Source organism: Pongo pygmaeus, chromosome 7, assembly GCF_028885625.2.
Source record: "Pongo pygmaeus isolate AG05252 chromosome 7, NHGRI_mPonPyg2-v2.0_pri, whole genome shotgun sequence".
In the NCBI taxonomy this organism is placed as follows: domain Eukaryota; kingdom Metazoa; phylum Chordata; class Mammalia; order Primates; family Hominidae; genus Pongo; species Pongo pygmaeus.
In genome coordinates this window covers 132,706,934-132,724,793 of record NC_072380.2, presented here as the reverse complement: position 1 = coordinate 132,724,793, position 17,860 = coordinate 132,706,934, and the positions used below count along the sequence as shown (strand labels likewise).

Below are 17,860 nucleotides of genomic sequence, written 5' to 3'. Positions count from 1 at the left end.
AGGCCATGGAGGTTGATGAGCAGATTTTGAAACCACAAGGCACCCAGGGTCAATTCCAGGGACAGCTGGGTTTACACACATCCATGCTTCTTCCTTAAGGGTGTTGGGCCCCAACAGATCTTTGCATCGGCTACATTCTGGGGAAGTGCTGTTTCCCCTGCTGTAAACACTGTCACGCACTGCCCAAAACCCCCTTCATGGCTCAGGGACTTCTCCCAGCTCCGAGAGTGCTAATGGCGACAGCCCTCAGCTGTCTTGGAGACCATCTCTCTGAAGACAGCTGCTTTGTCCAAGGTCATGCCCTCCTCCCAGGGGCAGCCAATACCTAATAAGTGGCCAACATGTGGATGTAAAGGCCCAGCCCCCTCAACACAACTCCAGGCAACTTGGAAGGGCCATCCCAGCTCCAGAGGTCTTACTGGGTCAATGATAGCCGTCATTGAGACTGGGCTACAACCCAATTTCTCCTTCAGCTCAATTCTTCCTTCCCTTCCATTCAACACGTGTGGACCCCAGGAGCATGCTCTAACTTATTAGAACCCACACACTAGTCTCCTGCTATCTCAGATTCTGCTTCCCAGGGACCTGCCCAAGTCCACAGTCTTAGGAGTGGGGCCACCTTTTGGGCACTCACCAGACTTGGGGTTGCAGAGCACAGGGGGGCTGCTGCTGAGGGTGGGGCTGCTGCTGAAGTAGCCGCTGCTGCCACAGCTGCTCATGCTGCTCCTCCTCACTGCAGACACGATCTTGATCTCCTTGCTGGGGCTCACTGTGTAGGCCAGAGAACACACACAGTCACCGAGGGGGTGGTCTTGGCTCACTAGAACACATAGGCTTTCAACTGCAAGGTCCAGAGGGGCCAGGAGAAAGCACACTGGTCTTAGTGGCAGAAAAACAAGAACTTGAGTTGCAGCTCTGCCACTTACTTTATATTGTATTATATATTTTTTTTTTTTGAGATGGAGTCTTGCCCTGTTGTGCAGGCTGGAGTACAGTGACGCAACCTGGGCTCACTGCAACTTCTGCCTCCTGGGTTCATGCAATTCTCTTGCCTCAGCCTCCCAAGTAGCTGGGACCATAGGTGTCCGCCACCATGCCCGGCTAAATTTTGTACTTTTAGTAGAGATTTGTTCTCTGTCACCCCCTGATAACGGGTGGATAACTAGTCACTTTTTTGTGGTTACTGGTGTAAATGCCCACAGAAATAATCTTCTTATTCATCTTTGAAATGGATAGCTTTTCGAAGTTGTGATTTACAAAACTGAATAATTAAATGATATATAAAAACTACTTGTAAGGCCGGGCACGGTGGTTCATGCCTGTAAGCCCAGCACTTTGGGATGCCAAGGCAGGAGAATGACGAGGTCAGGAGTTTGAGACCAGCCTGGCCAACATAGTGAAACCCCATCTCTACTAAAAATACAAAAATGAGCCAGGCATGGTGACGCATGCCAGTAGTTCCAGCTACTTGGGAGGCTGAGGCAGGAGAGTCTCTTGAACCTGGGAGACAGAAGTTGTGGTGAGCCAAGATCGCACCACTGCACTCTAGCCTGGGCAACAGAGCTAGACTCTGTCTAAACAAACAAACAAACAAAAACTTGTATTTATTTATTTATTTTTAAATTTTTTTGGACAGATGAGGTCTTGCTATATTGCCCAGCCTAGTCTCAAACTCTTGATCTCAAGTGATTCTCCCACCTCAGCCTCCCAAGTAGCTGAAATTATAGGTGTGTGCCACCATGCCAGGCAAGAATGGCTTGTAAATAAAAAGTAAATAAGGTATGAGTGAGAGCCTACAGGCCTTCTATAATTCAAATACATAATTTTATAAAACAGAGTCCTGGCATCTAAGTTGGCTGTGCAAGAAAAACTTAGGGTTTCGGAATTTTTTTCATACTTCTTGGTTATGAATAAATAAAAATTCTACGCTCTGATAGAGAACAGAATTTCACAAAGGTGAGTCATGGCTCCACTATTTCTCAAAAGACAAACACTTGAGCTCCAATAAACGCTGGGATGGCATACCTGACATAAAGCTGGTAGATTTCCGATTGTCATGGTTCTGCTTCCTCAGGCAGAAGGGACTGTCATGAGTTTCCTGGGAGGAGGGGGACTTTTCATTGAGCAGCTCCATCAGTCTTCGCCTCCGCCGGAAGTTCATTCTGAACTGGTAGAGAAGATTACTGTCCACAAATGGGTGCTTGTTGGACACTGGGGAGAAAAAAAAAAAACAACCAATGAGGACTATCTGGCATCCTGGCCACTGAGCGCTACAGCCAAAGGACTGCAGGCAACAGTGGCAAAAGTCTCAAGAAAGACTTCTCTTCCACAGATGCCACATGAGCTGCCGCCCATCCGCCCATGGTCCCAAGTTCTTTCCACATGGCATGCACTTTAAAAATTTGCTAACCAATTCCTCTGGGGAACTTTACCTGACCTTGCTTTCAATCTGAGTTCTATTCTTCCTAGTGTTCTCCTGGCTCCTGTGCTGCCTCCACCAAAGCACTGATAACACTGCTCCCTCACTGTCTGCCCCTTCTCTTTCCCTCTAAACTCTAAGCTTGTTGGGGCAGTGATCATGGCTTCACTTACTCATGTGTCCCCAGTGCCCAGCAGAGAGCTTGTCTCACAGCCACACTCGATTCTTTTTTTTTTTTTTTTTTGAGATGGTGTCTCGCTCTGTCACCCAGGCTGGAGTGCAGTGGCATGATCTTGGCTCACTGCAACCTCCACCTCCCAGGTTCAAGCGATTCTCCTGCCTCAGCCTCCCGAGTAGCTGGGATTACAGGTGCCCACCACCACACCTGGCTAATTTTTGTATTTTCGTAGAGACAGGGTTGCACCATGTTGGCCAGGCTGGTCTCGAACTCCTGACCTCAATTGATCCACTCTCCTCAGCCTCCCAAAGTGCTGGGATTACAGGCGTGAGCCACCACGCCCAGTCCCTCAATTCATTTTTAAAAACTTTTTATTTTGAGGCTGGGTGCGGTGGCTCACGCTTGTAATCCCAGCACTTTGGGAAGCCAGGATGGGTGGATCACTTGAGGTCAGGAGTTTGACACCAGCCTGGCCAACATGGTGAATCCTCGTCTCTACTAAAAATACGAAAATTAGCCAGGTGTGGTGGCATGCACCTGTAATCCCAGCTATTTGGGAGGCTGAGGCATAAGAATCACTTGAACCCGGGAGGCAGACATTGCAGTGAGCTGAGATTGCACCACTGCACTCCAGCCTGGGCAACAGGGCAAGACTCTGTCTCAGAAAAAACCAAAATAACTTCTTATTTTGAAATAATTATAGACTTACAGAGAGTTGCAAAGAAAATACAGAGACCACACACTGTATGATTCCATTCATATGGAATGTCCAAAACAGAGACATTTCTAGAGACAGAAGTATACTGGTGGTTGCCAGGGGCTGGAGGGGGGCCTTGGGGTTGGTTTGGGAGGGGTATTAGCTACAGCACACAATTTCTTTTTGAGGTGATGAAAATGTTCTAAAATTGCCTGTTGTGATGATTGCAAAACTCTGTAAATATGCTAAGAACCACTCAATTGTACACTTTAATGAATTGCTTGGTATGTGAACTATATCTTAATAAAGCTGTTAAAAAAAATCGGCAAAGAGTACAGAGAGTTCCTGGGTACCCTTCACCCAGATTTCCCCAATGGTAACCCCTTACACAAATAACTACAGTATAATATCAAACCAGAATGTTGACATCGGTACAGTCTCCAGCCCTTATTCAGATGTCACCAGCTTTTACATGCACTCATTTGTGTGTGTGAGTGTGCATGTGTGTGCAGGAGCACATATAGTTCAATGCGGTTTTATCACATGTAGAGATTTCTGTAACCACCACAACAATCATGGCAAAAGAACTCTCTCCCTGTGTTTCCCCTCTATGGCCTCCTTCACTGAGTTCCTGATGCCCGGCAACCACCTTTGCTCTCCATCTCTATAATGTTATCACTTTGGGAACATTATGTAAGTGGAATCATACTGTCTGTTGCCATTTATGTTTGATGTTTAATACATAAATAAATGGTTATCCAATAATAAAGCCTGCTTAGTCCCTAAGGAAATCTATACTTTATTTATTTACTGATTTATTTAGAGATAGAGACTCACTCTGTTGCCCAGGCTGGAGTGCAGTGGCACGATCATAGCTCACTGCAGCCTCGAACTCCTGGGCTCCAGCGATCCTCCTGCTTCAGCCTCCCAAGTAGCTAGGACTGCAGGCACACACCACTGTGTCCAGCCAAAATCCACACTTTAGAGTGATATAAACATGCCAGTGTGTCAACTTGAAGTCAGTAATAACAAGAGCTAGCCCCTCATACAGCATGTCCTATAAACCCAGCATGACCTTAAGTAAGTGTCTTATATGTTCTAATTCCTTCAATTATCACAACAGCTTGGGATATAGGTACCAGTATTTCATTTCCTTTTTTTTTTTTTTTTTTTTTTTTGAGACAGAGAGTTTCACTCTTGTTATCCAGGCTGGAGTGCAATGGCACAATCTTGGCTCACCGTAACCTCCACCTCTCAGGTTCAAGCGATTCTCTTGCCTCAGGCTCCCAAGTAGCTGGGATTACAGGCATGCGCCACCATGACCGGCTAATTTTGTATTTTTAGTAGAGATGGGGTTTCTCCATGTTGGCCAGGCTGGTTTCAAACTCCCAACCTCAGGTGATCCGCCTACCTTGACCTCCCAAAGTGCTGGGATTACAGGAGTGAGCCACCGCACCTGGCCTATTTTATTTCTTATTTTTTTTCCTATTTTTGATGAGGAAACTGAAGTCCAGAGGTATTAGGAAGTCACCCAAAGAAGACATAGTAAATGGCAGAGGTAGAAATATAATACAGTATCTGATTCCAGAGTCCAAGTTCCAAACCACTGCTCTTACTGCTTCTATGAGAAACAATTCCTTCTCTAGATCATCATAAAAATCAAAACCATGTCCTATAAAACTGCTCATGTATGACTATTAGTCTGAATGTGCACCCAATTCTATACCATTTATATCTTAGAAATCCATTGAGATTTATTTATTGCCTGAATTTTATACTTTGAGTGCAAGATTCTTGGAGCTATAGTGCAGGTGGTACATCAGCCCCCAAAGGCCACGTTCCTGGGTCATTTCTGTCCGTCTGCAGAGTCATCAAGAACTCTGCAAACTGGTCACCATCATGCAGAAGTCTCATGCAACTTTCCCCCAAAAGCAAAAAACTTGAATAGATGACACAAAAACAGAAGACACACAAATATCTAATTAGCACATGAAAAGAGGCTCAACCTCATTAGTCAATATGGAAATACACATTAAAACCCCACAATGAGGCCAGGTGCAGTGGCTCATGCCTGTAATTCCAGCACTTTTGGAGGCCGAGGCGGGTGAATCACTTGAGGTCAGGAGTTTGAGATCAGCCTGGCCAAGATGTTGAAACCCAGCCTCTGCTAAAAATACAAAAATTAGCCAGGCATGGCGCGTGCCTTTAGTTCCAGCTACTCAGGAGGCCGAGCTGGGAGGATCGCTTGAGCCTGGGAGGTGGAGGTTGCAGTGAGCCAAGATCACTCCATTGCACTCCAGCCTGGGTGACAGAGCAAGACTCTACTATTTTTTTGTTGTTTGATCATCCATCCATTTATTCAACTACCATGTATTGAGTTAGATTGACTATATACCAGGTACTTTTCTTGCCCAATGTTTTAGGGAAAAAATGGTAAAAACAGAAGTTAAATAAAAAATTAAATCCTGGCAAGTTTTTTTGGATTGTAAAATTCAAAATGTTATAAACCACTAGGAAAATAATCTAGGTAATAAAAACCCATTAAGAATCATATTAACGCCTTTATCAATTATGCTAACTGGTTCAACAGTCTCTTTTGCTATTTCACAAACAGCATCACATCCTCTCTAGGTCAACATCAACAAATGCAATCTAGAGTTGTAACTATATTTATTATCCACATATGTTAATCAACAATTCTTCTGGTCACATAAATATCAAGTCTTACAACATGGGTCCCTACTAAGAGAGCACCAGTGCCAGCATTTAATCTAATAATTCATATGGGTATTCCACAGTTTTTAAATGGTGATATTCACTTTGGCCAAATGAATAATGTTGGCCTCAAAGACAAATATAGTTAATTCAGTGGTATTTCTACATGTTCTTAATAAATAATCTGGACAGGTGTGGTGGCTCACACCTGTAATGCCAGCACATTGGGAGGCCAACGTGGGAGGATAGCATGAGGCCAGGAGTCCAAGACCAGCCTGGGCAACATATTCTGTCTCTAAAAATAAAATGAAATTAAAATATTAGCCAGGCATGGTGGAGCATGCCTATAGTCCCAGCTACTCAGGAGACTGAGGCAGGAGGATCGCTTGATCCCAGGAGGTTGAGGCTGCAGTGAGCCGTGATCACACCATTACATTCCAGCCTGGGCAACAGAGTGAGATCCTGTCTCACTCAACCAATCAGTCATCAATGAATGCTCATGCATGTAATCCCTGCACTTTGGGAGGTTGAAATGGGAGGATCGCTTGAGGCCAGGCATTCAAGACCAGCTTGGGAAACATAGTGAGACTCTGTCTCAAAAAATAAAATATAAAATATAATAAAATCATAAATAAACCAACCATTCTTGGATTCAGGAGAGGCTCACCTAATGCAACCTGGACCAAAAAATAAGCCAATCACACTTTGATATGATAGCTACCAATGTGGCTGTCTTGTGGATAGTCAAATTTTTACATAAATTCACTACGTCGCTATACTCAGTAATGCTATAATAAAATTTTGTAGGTAAGTTATTTCTGGCAACCTTCTGAGTTTATTGAGATTTTTTAAAAATCCTCAAGTTGGCTTTGGCAACAGTATCTTAAAATTATAACCTGAAAATACATAGCCCTGTATACATTTATTAAAATGTATATATAGCCCTGTATACATTATTAAAACCTACTGTTTTCTCTTTGCACAGTGAATTACATAAAATTTTGGCTCTGTATAAATAAATCCAGAAAGGCATTCTAAATCCAAAAAAAAAGTCTATAACAGACTTCAAAGTACTTTGAGATTATTTTTAAATGAAATAGAAATTTGACTGCTGACCTAATTATGTATCTCCTCCAGCTTTAATTACTGACCCAGTGTTTAATTTACACCCAGTCTCCATCTTATACCTCCCCACCTCTATACCACCTATAACCAACAGGGCAAACATACTATCTAAGATCAAATACAAAAGTCAACTTTAAATAGTCCTTCCTCATCACATTCTCTCCCCAATAGAACAGGTGACCTCAAACATGAGGAAATCAGGTAGCATGAGGGCCAGATGAGATAGTCAACTATAAGTGTTCAGCATAATGCCAAATACATTGTAAGCACTCAATAAATTATACATTCATTATTTTACAACCACTGTTGTTTTTTACTGTTATCATCATCTATTGATGATATGCTGACATTTGGCCTAGGAGAATTCAATTTTATGGGATATAATATTTAATGCCCCACCTCAATTTTCAAGGATGGATTTGGATCTGAGTGTCTCAGGAGCAGCCACCCTCCCTGAAATGAAGGTTGCCACGTGTTTATTCACCTACCTGTGTGGCTGGCACAGACGGAGTCGAGTTCTCCTCTCAGCATACAAAAGTGACAATTGTATGTATCACTTGCATTGTTGCCAATAAGTTATTAATATTTTGCCTTTTTTCTGTCTCTCATTAAAAGTTTAATGATATAAACAGTTTAATGATATAAACATTGAGTTTCATACATTTGCTTTGTGTGTGAGTAAAGTTTTAGGTTTAATATATATAATCACAGCTTCAAAAGCTGAAGGAGTGCAGGTAGACAGCCATATTATGGCACCAATAAATCACACGTGACATCCATTCATTTATTTGACAAACTGAGCACCTACTAAGTATCATACTCCACCCCAGCTACTGATTTTAACATTGTGATTAAAATATGACACCTTCATCTGCTCATCTCTTTATGCTCACCAATACCAAAGCCTGCTAAAAGAGACATCATTTCACACAAGAACAAGGCAATTAAGTTGGAACTTTATTGACAATTTTTATGCTGAATAACTTTGAGAAATTTCTCTTTTCTTTTTTTCTTTTTTTTTTTTTTGAGAGAGAGGAGCCTCGCTCTGTCACCCAGGCTGGAGTGCAGTGGCGTGATCTTGGCCCACTGCAACCTCCACCTCCTCGGTTCAAGTGACTCTCCTGCCTTAGTCCCCCGAGTAGCTGGGACTATAGGCACCTACCACCATGCCTGGCTAATTTTTGTATTTTTAGTGGAGACAGGGTTTCACCATGTTGGCCAGGCTGGTCTCGAACTCCTGACCTCAGGTGATCCACTCGCCTTGGCCTCCCAAAGTGCTGGGATTACAGGCATGAGCCACCACGCCCGGCCTACTTTTAGAAAATTTATCATACAATGAAAAGTACAAGTTTTACAGCCAGATACCTTCAGTTTCAATCCTAGCTCTGCCACATTTACTATCTGAGTATTTGGACAACTTGTTCAATTTTTTGAATATATTCCATGGGAAGGAAAAATGAGATAATTTATGTAAGAGATGTGGCACGGCATCTGACATATAGTGTTGTAAGCATTCTTCATTTTAGACTTCTAAAGATTGACTTCACACTTTGCTCATTTAAGTTCCTATGCAGAACTCATTTTCTCTATCTTTTCTGCCTTTCTTTTTTCTTTTTTAAATTTACTACTTATTCTGAAATTCTAATTCTTCTAACTTTTTTTTTTTTTTTTTTGAGACAGAGTCTCGCTCTGTCACCCAGGCTGGAGTGCATTGGTGCAAGCTCGGCTCACTGCAACCTCCACTTGCTGAGTTCAAGCAATTCTCCTGCCTCAGTCCCCCAAGTAGCTGAGACTACAGGCGTGCACCACCATGCCCAGCTAATTTTTTGTATTTTTAGTAGAGACGGGGCTTCACCATGCTGGCCAGGCTGGTGTTAAACTCCTGACCTCATGATCTGCCCACCTTAGCCTCCCAAAGTACTGGCATTACAGGTGTGAGCCACTGCGCCTGGTCTAACTTTCTTTAAAGAACACATTGCCCTTCTCTGAGCAGTTTGTTACCTTTTTACCTATGAAAAACATATGAAATCATAACCAGATATACAGCTAAAGTTTAGTGAGTGCACCACTGGAAGATATTCAACTTGAGAAGTTGACAGAAAGCAAAAAATAAAGCAGTGCATTAAGACACAGTAAGGTTTGGGAAGTAACTAGATTATGAAAGTCAAAAATTTGACTTTCATTTTTATAGTCATAAATTATATAAGTAGAGGCTCAAGAATTAACAACAGCTAAATGACATAGAGTTTATATTCCAGAGGGAGAAAAGTTGATTTTTTTTGTACACTTTTTTTGAGACAGTCTTGCTCTGTCATCCAGAGTGGTGCGATTTTGGCTCACTGCAACTTCCACTTCCAGGGTTCAAGCGATTGCCCTGCCTCTGCCTTCCAAGTAGCTGGGATTACAGGCATGAGCCACCACGCTTAGCCTGATTTTTTTTTTCCTTTTTCTTTTTTTTCGAGATGGAGTTTTTGCTCCGTTGTCCAGGCTGGAGTGCAATGGTGCAATCTCGGATCACCACCTCCTGCATCAGCCTCCCGAGTAGCTGGGATTACAGGCGCCTGCCACCACACACCACTAATTTTGTATTTTTAGTAGAGATGGGGTTTCACTGTGTTAGCCAGGCTGATCTCGAACTCCTGACCTCAGGTAATCTACCTGCCTCAGTCTCCCAAAGTGCTAGGATTACAGGTGTGAGCCACCGCACCTGGCCTCAGCCTGATTTTTTTCTACACATTAACATGTAATTCTCCATACTGAATATAAAAATCCTTGCTACATAAACAACTTACTTTTTGTTAAACACAGAAAAAAAAATCCATGATATGGAAAAAAAAATAAAGAGAAGGAAGGAAAAAGCATGGGGAATAGTTTGTTTGTGCCTGTAAGTCTTAAATTTGTTCCAATTCTACATTTCTCAGATCCCAGTGATATACAGGACCTTCGTATTATGGTAAATGTAATACATACCATTTGATAAATTCCATTTTTTGCTCCTTGGAACTATTTATCTGTAAACAGGACAAAGATTCAAAGAGGCAGTGTTCAACATCTACATTCAATATCTAATGTTCCAGTTGTGATCTTACCAGTTGTAATTGAAAACTGACAATTTGTTACTCATCCAATTGATAATTTCTGGGACTTTCCAAGCCTTCCCTTTTGCTTTGGTAGAATTCTCTAGGGGCTTGTCTTGACTTCGTATTAAATGGGATTTAAACTAGGAAGAAAAGCAGACGTAGCCAGAAAGCTAGAGCCACATAAATACAACAGGATCTCTGTTTAGGAAAGTTGGAACTCTAGAAGCACTCAATTCACTATTTGGTCAAAGAAAAACAGATCCCTATACACTGTTAGGTTTAACTGCAGAAATCATGAGGGAAATGTCATGTAGTTTACCAAAATAATAAAGTGACACGGTACAGATATATTCTTCTTTTTGTGGATAACGTGACTACATTTTCCTCCCTTATATATTATTAGGATGATTTTAGCAGACAAAGAAATAATAGAAGCTGATTACTTAAAAGGGGGAAAATTGGCTTCCATTCAACTCATGCATGTAGTCCAAGGATGAATATAAAAATGTATCATCTTGAATTCTACAGGTTCTCCTGAATATAAAAATATTTTAGCTGGGCACAGTGGCTCATGCCTGTAATCTCAGCACTTTGGGAGGCCGAGGCGGGTGGGTGACCCGGGGTCAGGAATTCTAGACTAGCCTGGCCAACATGGTGAAACCCTGTCTCTAGTAAAAACATAAAAATTAGCCAGGCGTGGTGGCACGCACCTGTAATTCCAGCTACTTGGGAGACTGAGGCATGAGAATCACTGGAACCCAGGAGGCAGAGGTTGTAGTGAGCCGAGATCATGCCACTGCACTCCAGCCTGGGCAAAAAAAAAAAAAAAAAGAAATTTAGTCTACTTATCTAGTTGGAAGGAGGAAGGTCACATACTTTCATTCATCCTTGAAATGCTTGCTCATAAATGATATAACACAACAGGCACCATGAAGCATGTGAACTGAATCCAGCACTATGATAGCAGCATATAGGGAATGCGCAGATACCAACTGTGCCCTGGATGACACATCATCAAAAATTTTTAAAAGGTGGTCTTGGACTTACGGTCACATAAACAACTTAGTAGACTGAAAACAGACTTAAACAGAGAGGGAATAAAGATGATGATTATCCTACTGAGGAAGAAGAAGGTCAGCAAGATGGGGCTAACTGCAAACCAGTGTCAAAGTTACAGAGGTCATCAAGATCACCTTAAAGACATAAGACCCTCACTAGCTGCCAGCTCACTGCTTCACCAAGTGCACAAGGGTGGCTGGGGCTTCTGTGAAGGATCGTTTTTTCGGTCACCAAGGATGGCACTCTTATCCACTCATTCACTCCTTTTCCTCTTATCTTCTTAGCTACTACTGATCTCTGTATCTTTTCCTAAAAGAGTCACCTAGCCCTGATAGACGTCGCTCAAGATCACTGATAAACTGCAAGGATAAATGGATGGTAGAACTATTCCTTAGACTTGGTGTTTCTAGAAGGTGAGTAAATTCTGCATACAAAAGTACTGTGGTTTCCCTGCCAGCAAGACTTAAGCTTTAACTTCTTTCACACATCCAGGGATAGATTTGCAGTATTTTGTCTTCTGGGTCCTGCTAGATCACAGTCCAACAGAATCCAAGCATCTGATATCATTTAGTATGTTTCATAATTTAAAAATGGTCAAGACTGAAGAAATATTCATAACATGCTTTTTAATCATGCATTTGTAGAAAAACCTTATTTAAGAATTAGTTACAATAGAAAAGTTAAAGCTTTTTTTTTTTTTTTTAAGAAAATCTGACTGGAGGCTATTAAACTTAGTACACTTATGCAGGAACAGAAAACCAAATACCTCATGTTTTCACTTATAAATGGGAGCTAAATGATAGGAACTTATGAATGCAAAGAAGGAAACAACAGCCAAGCCAAGAGTGGTGGCTCATGCCTGTAATCTCATCACTTTGGGAGGCTGAGGCAGGCAGACCACTTGAGGCCAGGAGTTCAAGACCAGCCTGGCCAACTCAGCAAAACCCCGTCTCCATTAAAAATAGAAAAAAATTAGCCAGGTGTGGCGGCACACGCCTGTAATCCCAGTTACTTGGGAGGCTGAAGCACAAGAATCACTTGAACCCAGGAGGCGGAGGTTGCAGTGAGCCAAGATTGTGCCACTGCATTCCAGCATGGGCAACAGAGCGAGACACTGTTTCAAAAAACAACAAAAAAAGACCAGGCCCTGGGGCCTACATGAGGGGTTAAGTAGGGAGGAGGAGAGGAGAAGAAAAGATAACTGTTGGGCACTGGGCTTAATATCCTGGGTGATGAAATAATATGTACAATAACCCCCCGTGATACATGTTTACTTACATAGCAAACCTTCGCATGTACCCCCAAACCAAGAATAAAAGATTTAGAAAAAAAAAAAAGAAAGAAAGAAAGAAAGAAAAGAAAACCTGAGCTGTACTTCAGGCCATCTCAACTATCTCAAGCCATCCTAAATGGAAGCAGTAGTTGAAGAAGCCCTATTTCCTAAAGCAGCAAAAGTCCTTGAATCGACTTTTCAAAACAGTAAGCAATTGTTTTTAAGTGCCTACTCCATAAAAACGGTGCTAGCTGCTTGGGATACAAAACTCTCCAAAAGGCAATAACAACAGTGAGTCAGAGGACTAAAATAATTACTTCCTTAGCACTGACAACATTAAGAAGAGGATATGAAAGCAGGAAATTGATTGTAGGACATAAAGTCCTATTAACTGATATTACTGAAACAAAATACTTCACATTCACAAAGTTATAACCCACTTACACTTATTTAATTGATTGAAGGGAGGCAAAAGGATGGAAAAGAGGTAAAAGGATTCAAAGTAACTATAGTAAAGACAGAAAACCAAACATGACACTGTGATTGTCTGAGTGCTGCAGCTTCTGTGTCTTGCTGCCAGAAATGTAAAGGCAATAAACAGATGGAAAGTCAAACTATGTTTTATTATTCTGTATGTATCATTAAACGATAGCTGGGGTGGCCAGGCACAGTGGCTCACGCCTGTAATCCCAGCACTTTGGGAGGCTGAGGCAGGCGGATCCCGAGGTCAGGAGATTGAGACCATCCTGACTAACATGATGAAACCCCGTCTCTATTAAAAATACAAAAAATTAGCCGGGCGTGGTGGCGGGCACCTGTAGTTCCAGCTACTCGGGAGGCTGAGGCAGGAGAATGGCGTGAACCCAGGAGGCAGAGCTTGCAGTGAGCCGAGATGCGCCACTGCACTCCAGCCTGGGTGACAGAGTGAGACTCCGTCTCAAAAAAAATCTAAATAAACAAATAAAAATAATAGCTGGGTACATTCCAAAGACTAGAAAGAACCTCTACTGTTAGTGATAACACACAGAACAAGAGGTAGGATTTTCAAAGATAATCTTGTTTATCAGAGACTAGATTGTACTGTAAGTGTAGAGAAGCCTAAAAACAAAATTATTTCATCTGGCAAATGGAATATCTCAGATATATAACTCAACAAAAGAAATCTGTAACTCTATTCTAGATCTTTTGAAATTATTGGCACAAACCCAAAGGCCTGATCAAAGTATTTCAGTGCTGATTTACTTAACAAGCATGTAACAGCAGAGAGTATGTATAAGACACTGTTTAAGACCAGCAATGGACGAGGTCATCAAATACATTAAGCTCCACCCACTCAGGCATCCGATAATGAGAATGCAGATGATAAAAATAATGGTAATCATCAGCTATCATTTACTGAGTGATAGATAGCCTGTGCACGGCCCTGTGCCAAGCACATTACAGGTTTATATCATTTACTTCTCACAACAGTACTATGAGAGAGTTATTATATTCCCATATATATTATATTCCCATATTATGATTCCCAGTTTACAGATAAGGAAACTGGGGCTTAGACAAGGCAAACTTGCCTTGTCTAAGAGAGAAGTGCTGACAGACTCACTCCAGGTCTCACCCCTGAACCTCCACACTAGACTGCCTCCCATTTCCAGGTGTGATCATGGAAACGAGGAGGCAGGCAAGCTCGCAAAACAAGAGAGTGGAGTCTGCTTTGCCCACATTTATTCCTGTTTCCAGGTTACAGAAGGTAATTTGGCTGGAAATGTTTTCCATAAAATTCTTAACCAATGGCCCAGTGCGGTGGCTCCTGCCTGTAATCCTAATACTTTAGGAGGCCAAGGCAGGAGGGTTACTTGAGACCATGAGTTTGACACTAACCTGAGCAACACAGTAAGACCTTGTCTCTATTTATTTAAAATAATTTTTAAAAAAATATTCACCACCATAAAATGCTAATTACTTTGGAATTGCTTACCAAAAGAATGTGGCAGCCAGCACTTTGGGAATCCAAGGCAGGCAGATTACTTGAGCTCAGGAGTTTGAGACTAGCCTGGGCAACATGGTAAAGCCCCATCTCTATTAAAAAAAAAAAAAAAAAAAAAGAAAAGGATATGGCTATAGCACAGAAAACATTGCTCTGACCTCAGATAGCCCAGGGTTGAATCCCAGTTTCACGATTTACTTAATTACTTAACTGCTCTGAATTTTAGTTTTCTTCATCTATAAAATGAATTGGAGGAACAATGAAACAACATATGTAAAAGGCCTAGTAGGCCGGACACGGTGGTTCACGCCTGTAATCCCAGCTCTTTGGGGACCCAAGGCGGGCAGTTCACTTGAGGTCAGGAATTCAAGATCAGCCTGTCCAAAATGGTGAAACCCCATCTCTACTAAAAATACAAAAATTAGCCGGGCATGGTGGTACACACCTGTAATCCCAGCTACTCGGGAGGCTGAGGCAGGAGAATCACTTGAACCTAGGAGGCAGAGGTTACAGTGAACCAAGATCACACCACTGCACTCCAGCCTGGGCAACAGAGCAAGACTCCATCTCAAAAAAATATTTGTAAAATAAAATTTAGACCTGGGCAAGATGGCCAAACAGGAACAGCTCTGGTCTGCAGCTTCCAGTGAGATCAACGCAGAAGGTGGGTGATTTCTGCATTTCCAACTGAGGTACCGGTTCATCTCACTGGGACTGGTTAGACAGTGGGTGTAGCCCATGGAGGGCGAGCAGAAGCAGAGTGGGACATTGCCTCACTCAGGAAGCACAAGGAGTCAGTGAACTCCCTTCCTTAGCCAAGGGAAGCCGTAAGGGACTCAGCCATGAGGAACAGTGCATTCCAGCCCAGATACAATGCTTTTCCCACAGTCTTCACAACCCGCAGACCAGGAGATTCCCTCGGGTGCCTACACCACCAGGGCCCTGGGTTTCAGGCACAAAACTGGGCAGCCATTTGGGCAGGCACTGAGCTAGCTGCAGGAGTTTTTTTTTCATACCCCAGTGGCACCTGGAACACCAGCAAGACAGAACTGTTCACTCCCCTGGAAAGGGGGCTGAAGCCAGGGAGACAAGTGGTCTAGCTCAGCAGTTCCCAACCCAATGGAGCCCAGCAAGCTAAGATCTACTGGCTTTAAATTCTCACTGCCAGCACAGCAGTCAGAGGTGGACCTGGGACACTCAAGCTTGGTGGGGGGAAGGGTGTCTGCCATTACTGAGGCTTGAGTAGGTTGTTTTCCCCTCACAGTATAAACAAGGCCACCAGGAAGTTTGAAATGGGCAGAGCCCACCACAGCTGTGCAAATCCATTGTAGCCAGGCTGCCTCTCTAGAGTCAGGGCATCTCTGAAAGAAAGGCAGCAGCCCCAGTCAGGGACTTATAGATAAAACTCCCCTCTCCCTGGGACAGAGCACCTGGAGGAAGGGGAGGCTGTGGGCGCAGCTTCAGCAGACTTAAATGTTCCTGCCTGCCAGCTCTAAAGAGAGCACTGGATCTCCCAGCACAGCACTCGAGCTCTGCTAAGGGACAGACTGCCTCCTTAAGTGGGTCCCTGAATCCCATGCCCCCTGACTGGGAGACATATCCCAGCAGGGGTCGACAGACATCTCATACAGGAGAGCTCTGGTTGGCATCTGGCAGGTGCCCCTCTGGGACAAAGCTTCCAGCGGAAAGAACAGGCAGCAATCTTTGCTGTTCTGCAGCCTCCACTGGTGATACCCAGGCAAACAGGATCTGGAGTAGACCTCCAGCAAACTCCAGCAGAGCTACAGCAAAGGGGTCTGACTTAGAAGGAAAACTAACAAACAGAGAGGAATAGCATCAACGTCAACAAAAAGGACATCCACACAAAAACTCTATCCGAAGGTCACCAACATCAAAGACCAAAGGTAGATATATCCACAAAGATGAGGAAAAACCAGCACAAAAAGACTGAAAATTCCAAAAACCAGAATGCCCCTTCTCCTTCAAAGGATCACAACTCCTCACCAGCAAGGGAACAAAACTGGATGGAGAATGAGTTTGACAAATTGACAGAAGTAGGCTTCAGAAGATGGATAATAATAAACTCCTCTGAGCTAAAGGAGCATGTTCTGACCCAATGAAAGATGCTAAGAACCTTGAAAAAAAAGTTAGAGGAATTGCTAACTAGAATAACCAGTTTCGAGAAGAATATATATAACCTGATAAAGCTGAAAAATCACAGCATGAGAACTTTGTGAAGCATACGCAAGTATCAATAGCTGAATCAATCAAGCAGAAGAAAGGATATCAGAGATTGAAGATCAACTTAATGAAATAAAGCGTGAAGACAAGATTAGAGAAAAAAACAATGAAAAGGAACAAACATAGCCTCCAAGAAATATGGGACTATGTGAAAAGACCAAACCTATGTTTGATTGGTGTACCTGAAAGTGACAGGGAGAATGGAACCAAGTTAGAAATCACTCTTCAGGATATTATCCAGGAGAACTTCCCCAACCTACCAAGATAGGCCAACATTCAAATTCAGGAAACATAGAGAACACAACAAAGATACTCCTCGAGAAGGGCAACCCCAAGACACATAATCATCAGATTCACCAAGGTTGAAATGAAGGAAAAAATATTAAGGGCAGCCAGAGAGAAAGGTAGGGTTACCCACAAAAAGAAGCCCATCAGACTAAGAGCAGATCTCTCAGAAGAAACTCTACAAAGCCAGAAGAGAGTGGGGGCAAAATTCAACATTCTTAAAGAAAAGAATTTTCAATCCAGAATTTCATATCCAGGCCAAACTACGCTTCATAAGTGAAGGAGAAATAAAATCCTTTACAGACAAGCAAATGCTGAGAGATTTTGTCACCACCAGGCCTGCCTTACAAGAGCTCCTAAAGGAAGCACTAAATATGGAAAGGAACAACCAGTACAAGCCACTGCAAACACATATCAAATTGTAAAGACCATTGACACTATGAAGAAACTGCATCAACTAACAGGCAAAATAACCAGCTATCATCATAATGACAGGATCAAATTCACACATAACAATATTAACCTTAAATGTTAATGGGCTAAATGCCTCAATTAAAAGATACAGACTGGCAAATTGGATAAAGAATCAAGACTCATTGGTGTGCTGTATTCAGGAGACCCATCTCATGTGCAAAGACACACATAGGCTCAAAATAAAGGGATGGAGGAATATTTACCAAGCAAATGGAAAGCAAAAAAAAAAAAGAGCAGAGCAGGGGTTGCAATCCTAGTCTCTGATAAAAGAGACTTTAAACCAACAAAGATCAAAAAAGAAGAAGAAGGGCATTACATAATGGTAAAGGC

General features: G+C 42.5%; 1 protein-coding gene across 3 annotated transcripts in view; it reads right to left on the bottom strand.

Moving 5' to 3' along the window:
- The window catches only part of DEPTOR (DEP domain containing MTOR interacting protein), a 186,230-nt gene that overhangs the window by 52,941 nt on the left and 115,429 nt on the right, over positions 1 to 17,860 (bottom strand). For all 3 annotated transcript variants that reach the window (XM_054498937.2, XM_054498936.2, XM_063669041.1), the window contains exons 5-6: positions 2,026 to 2,211; positions 635 to 769 (exon numbers count right to left, since the gene is read on the bottom strand). In XM_054498937.2, coding sequence (XP_054354912.1) covers positions 635 to 769; positions 2,026 to 2,211 — 321 coding nt within the window. The remainder of the gene's footprint in view (positions 1 to 634; positions 770 to 2,025; positions 2,212 to 17,860) is intronic.